The 5,720-nt window shown below is 50.3% G+C and overlaps 1 protein-coding gene across 2 annotated transcripts in view; it reads right to left on the bottom strand.

The window, feature by feature from the left end:
* Plekha7 (pleckstrin homology domain containing A7) overlaps positions 1-5,720 on the bottom strand; it is a 187,660-nt gene that overhangs the window by 12,524 nt on the left and 169,416 nt on the right. For both annotated transcript variants that reach the window (XM_028778231.1, XM_028778232.1), the window contains 5 exons: positions 4,849-4,957; positions 4,510-4,736; positions 1,417-1,605; positions 1,214-1,331; positions 133-236 (listed from right to left, as the gene is read on the bottom strand). In XM_028778231.1, coding sequence (XP_028634064.1) covers positions 133-236; positions 1,214-1,331; positions 1,417-1,605; positions 4,510-4,736; positions 4,849-4,957 — 747 coding nt within the window. The remainder of the gene's footprint in view (positions 1-132; positions 237-1,213; positions 1,332-1,416; positions 1,606-4,509; positions 4,737-4,848; positions 4,958-5,720) is intronic.

Here is a 5,720-nt window from a genome sequence, read left to right as displayed (position 1 = left end):
AGAGAGAGAGAGAGAGAGAGAGAGAGAGAGAGAGAGAGAGAGAGAGATCCTAAGTTCCCATGGCTCCCTGGTCACTGCCACCCCAGGGCCTTCTATGGAGTGTGAGTCCCTCCACATCCCACAGCCACTTACAGAGAAGGTCGCACTGCTGTTTTCGGCATTCAGACCTCTCCGGAGTGTGACATAGGGAGCGATGGTGGACGACTGCTGGAGCCTGGACGTGGAGCCCGAGAGCCCTTAGCAAGGAAGAAAGACTCAGGTGTATGTGTGCGGTGGTTGGACACACCCCAAGCCTCCCTAATCACTCTCACACACACCCCTCTCCTGAGGGACCAAAGAGCCCTGCAAACAAGCCCCTAGTCCTGGTCTTTCCATCTCGGGTCTAGATGAGGCAGGACACACAGAGAGAAGAGGGTTGGCCTGGGTGGCTTTTGTCCCTACAGAGTTGTGCACCGCCCTAGCTCTGCTTCCATGCAACAAGTGCTGGGCTACAGCAGGCGGAAAGGGATACAAGAACCTTCATCCTCCCGCTTCATGGAGAGTCCAGCTAAGGATAAACAGGGAGCCCACTGAAGAGATTATGAGCTGAAGAAAGGACTCCCTGAGTCTCAAGCTGACACAGGTCTGATATGACATCATTGCTGGTTCCCAGCACCCCAGCCTGAAGGCTGCCATGATCTGGAGCCAGAGCTCTGAGACTGGTGCCCCCTCTGTGATCAGCTAACTAGCAATTGCTTAATTTCTCTTACCTTCAGTTTCTTTTGCCTTAACTTTGGGTATTGGATATATATATATATTACATGCAAGAGTTATGTGGACAGTTGTGAACCACCAAGTAGGTGCTGGGAATTGAATCTGGGTCCTTTGAAAGAACAGTCAGCACTCTTAACCACTAAACAGTCTTTCCAGTCCCTGCCTCCGTTTCTTGATCTCTAAAATGGGAATCATAACAGCACCTGCCTACCATCACTGCTGAGTATGAATGAGGCTCATACAGAACAGTTCAGCTGTGTCAGACTTTAAGGCAATCACTGTTGTTGCTCTTGGAGCCAAAAAAGGGGAGGAAAACCAAACGACTCCTGAAGTCAGATCAGTCCTCCCTCTCAGCAATCACAGCTAGATCTAAGCTGCAGGCCAGGATCTGAGGTCTGGGTAGAGGCTGTGAGTGTGTGCAAGAGTGAGATTCCTGAAGGGTTCACAGAGTCTTGCTTACCTCTACCTGGCAGCGTCTGATACCTGCTCTCAGAGCCCACAAGGCCCAAGGAGGGCTGAGGCACGTCCCCACTGAGGCTGGCCAGCTCTGGCTCACTCACATAGGACCGGAGCTCCACCTGTTGACAGAGTCTGAGGCTATCAAGTCATTAGTGTCACACCACCCCTTCCGCTCAGTGGACACGCCTAGTCTTCACAGCTTACCTTCAAGTCCCCGTTCACACACTGGCCCTGCTCCCGGTCCCTCTTCCTCTCGTCCGACTGTCGTTTCAGTCCACGCACAGATGTGTGCCGAATGATGGTGGCTTCTCTTGGCAGAGGTGGCACAGCCGGGGGCTGGTCCTCTGGGCTGTAGAGTTCAGGAAGTGGTGGCCTGGGAGGTGCCTCGTCTTCCTGTTCAGAAAGAGAATCAGATCCAGTGTCCAGAGGGATAGAATTGGGGGTGCTCTTACGAGGCACTTCAATGGGTCAGCCACTTCAGACGCATACTACCACCCCAGCCAAGGAAGCTGAGGGGCAACCTCCATTCCAACTCTTCTCTTTGATATGACATGCTTTCTAGTTTCAAAGTGCTACCAGTGACAGTGTGTCCCCAGCTCCAGCACCTGGTGTCCTGGATCTACGTTCTTGGCAGTGTCAAACGACACCTGCTTCCTCAGCATGTACAGCAGGGGAGGTAGGATGCTGACGACCACTTCTGAGATAGTGACAGCACCCACCCCAGGGACAGACATCTACCAGCCCTACAGTGTTCAGCCTGAGCAGACTCCGGGTGGTTCCACACATAGACCTGGGTCCTTCTGCATGTGGGGTGGAGAATCTGTTTATCAGTCAGCATCCTGTTATTGTTCTTGGAAATGAACCTTCTTACAAAGTCTCTCCTTTCCGACTAGCAGACTGAGGAGGGGGCAGGAGAGGCGGTTGCTCACTTCCTGAGAGGAAGGGGACAAGGGCCAGTCTCCTTGGTACTCAATGTACTTGCTGGGTTCTTGGGGGCTATGGTTCTTCCATGCCAGGAGACCTCATTGCCAAGAAAACTCACTCCCTGATGACAGCTGTGCCTCTTCCTCCTTAACTCTCCCCTCCTTACTCCAGTCTGACCTTCTATTTCAGAATTTCACAGAATTTAGGAGAGTGTCCAAGCTGGTTTTGCAAACAATTCCCAGCATTTTTTGAGGGAAAAACATTTCACATTTTAGTATGTTTGCACATGTGTGTCTGTGTGCACAAATGTGGGCATATACATGCCATGGTGTGCAAATGCAACATGTGGGAGTTTGTTCTCTTCTGCTTCCATGTGGGTCTTGGGGTTTCTAACTCAGGTTAGGCTTGGCAGTGAGGGCCTTTATCCGCTGATCCACCTCACTGGTCTCCTATCTGCAGCCTTTGAAAGCAAGCACTTCATTGGTGGGCAAAAGGCAAGCCATCTGCCTAAGACAGGCACAGGCTTCCTAGAATCAGCAGTTCCCAACCCTGACAAGCCATCAGAATCACTAGTATCCAGAAACCTCTCCACAAAGATAAGCCCAGAATACCCATTGTCTGTGACTGAAGAGAATGGCTAGAGATAGGGTAGCTGGGGGACGTTTTCTTAGACACTTTCTCTGTGGTTCTTGTTCCTGTGTTCTTTGAAATTACCATGACTGGTTTTTCTTTTTATTTATTTATTCAGGTTTTTTTGAGACAGAGTTTCTCTGTTACGCCCTGACTGGCCTGGAAATCAGAGATCTACCAGCCTCTGCCAGGATTAGAGGCATGTACCACCACGCTGAGACCATTTCTAGTTTTTAAAATGGTAGTAAGTTAAAGAAACAATGTGGGATCTCTGCACTCAACAAGACTGAGGAACTGCACGGTGTAGCTGTGTTCTATCCTGGCATAATTCAAGTGAGGAGGGATGCAAACATGGTGAGACAAGGAAAGAAACAGGCCAGGGAGCTATACAGATGGCAAGACCCACCAGCAGCAAGGGAGGAGCCACGAGGTTCGAGGCCTTCTTGTGATGGCCACACTCTGCTTATTGGTGTTGGCGTAGCAAGGATGGTGGCCTGATTATGATTCGCTGACACATTTTAATGTCGTTTTTCAGAACAGATATTTTTTAAAAACTATGCATTACATGTAGGTGCATGTATCCACATGTGGGTGTGTGCATACGAGAGCAAATGTCCTCAGAAGCCAGAGGCTTCAGATCTCCTGCTGTGGGTGCTGGGAACCAAACCTCCATCCTCTCAAAAGCAGCAAGTGCTCTCAATCACTGAGCTATCTGTCAAACCCCAGATATTTCATTAAAAAAAAAAAAAAATCAAAGGCAGGTGGCGGTGGTGGCACACGCCTTTAATCCCAGCACTCAGAAGGCAGAGGCAGGCACGTCTCTGTGAGTCCAAGGCCAGCCTGGTCCACAAAGTGAGTTCCAGTATAGCCAAGGCTACACAGAGAAACCCTGTCTTGAAAAACAAAAAACAAATTTGATATTTATTTTATGTGTACGGGTATTTTGCCTGCATGCATGTCTAGGAACATAAATCCTCAATGCCAAAAGGCATCAGCCTCCCTGGAACTGGAGTTACAGTCAGTGCTGGCTGCCATACAGGTGCTGGGAATTGAACCCAGGTCCTCTGCAAGAGTAGTCAGTGTTCTTAACTGCAGAGCCTCCTCTCTAGCCCCAGGACAGTTATTTCTGTTACACACAGGTGAATGTCTAAAACAAGCAAACAACCATACAAAATAATAAAACTGAGGCTGTCAACACTAGCTGCTTTTCCAGAGGCCCCAGATTCCATCATCTGCTCCAGAGAAAGTTGAAGTAGCTCAGAGAACTGAGAGACTAGCCAAGGACCCAGTGAAAAACTGAGGACCGGAACCTCAGTGCCCTGGCTCGCAGGCTAGCACCTTTCCCTCTGTGCCCAGCTCTGACTGCCAGGCACCTTGCTGCACATCAGCAGCCTCCTCTCCGTCAAGGCTGCTCTGGTCTGCACCTCATATCGGGCTTTGGGCAGGAGATCTCAAAATGCAGCAAAACCAGCGATTCTGCCAATGCAGCTTCTATGAGCCATTACCCATGCTGAGGCAGACTCTGCAACGATGCAGGTGTTAGGAGTCACTCATGTTGCTGTAAGTCACACTTCACCCCTGCTGTAAGGAACCCCAATAAACTCACTGGTCACCAAGCTGTACTTGGGTGGAGTCATTTCTCTGGTATGTTGTCAGTGTCTTATGTGAGGTGAATAGACTTGTGTTCATATCTCTGCAGGAAGTCATTCAGCACACCCTCAGCTCCTAGCTGCCATAGCTTACCGCCTGAGGCTTTGCCTTGGTTGGTGACTGCAGAGGAGACATCACTTTCCTCAGCTGGGGCGGGTGAGGTCGGTATGGCACATAGGTCTGCAGCTGAGGAAAGAGTCGGACCTCCAGAGGTGTCCGCACGGGGCTGGTGGGAGGGCTGGGCTGCAGGGCCGGCTTGCTCTCGGTTGGAGAGAGTGAAGGCACAGATGGGTGAGGGAATAAAGGCACCGTCTTTCTTTCTGAGGGTATGGGCAGAAACAATACAAGGGTGGAGTGGAGACTGTCTCAGTGCACAGGCCATTCCACCTGCCCCTCTGTGTCCTACACCAGGAAGATGGCTGACTGTCTTACCTGGATTTTTGACAGATCCCACCAGGACTCTGTAGTTCTCTTTATTCACACTCAGGCCTGCCATGACATCTTCAATCCTCCACAGATCCTTCTGTATCTGTGACTTCTCCTGGGGAACACAGGGGCCTGGTTCAGGATCTTCTTGGCTCCTCACTAGAAGTTTCTTCTGAGGATTTGTCTTAGTCAGAGTCCTTTACCATAGGGGTGGCACAACCTTTGGAACCTGCCAGGGCCCACTCAAAGTCTGCTTGAGAGCAGACCAGTGAGGGATGCTGGGGTAAGCAGTGTTCACCAGCTCAACTGGCCTACTTTACCTAACTTAAAAATAGATTGTCTCAAACAGCATAGGATGAACTTAAATGATGCATGCAACACCTAGTCAGTCTCACAGAGATGGAAAAGAACAGGGGAGCCTGGACCAGAGGAGGGGAGGGAGAAGAGAACAGATTTTCAGTTTCACAAGATGGAAAATTTTAGAATATGGCTGCACAACATGTGAACTGACTTATACTACTCAAGTGTACTCTTAAACACAGTTGGGATGCCTGGTGTGGTGTCACACACACCCTTATTGCCAGCACTCAGGAGGCAGAGGCAGAGGGGCAGAGGCAGAGGGGCAGAGGGGCAGAGGCAGAGGCAGTTCTGGCCTACATAGTTGAAGGCCAGCCAGGGAGACATGATGAAACTCTAGCTTAAGAAAAAAAAAATAGGCTGGGCAGTGGTGGCGCACACCTTTAATCCCAGCACTTGGGAGGCAGAGGCAGGCGGATTTCTGAGTTCGAGAGTTCGAGGCTAGCCTGGTCTACAGAGTGAGTTCCAGGACAGCTAGGGCTACACAGAGAAACCCTGTCTCGAAAAACCAAAAAAAAGAA

This window comes from Grammomys surdaster, unplaced genomic scaffold, assembly GCF_004785775.1.
Source record: "Grammomys surdaster isolate TR1022 unplaced genomic scaffold, NIH_TR_1.0 330, whole genome shotgun sequence".
In the NCBI taxonomy this organism is placed as follows: domain Eukaryota; kingdom Metazoa; phylum Chordata; class Mammalia; order Rodentia; family Muridae; genus Grammomys; species Grammomys surdaster.
This window is presented reverse-complemented; position numbering and strand designations above follow the sequence as displayed.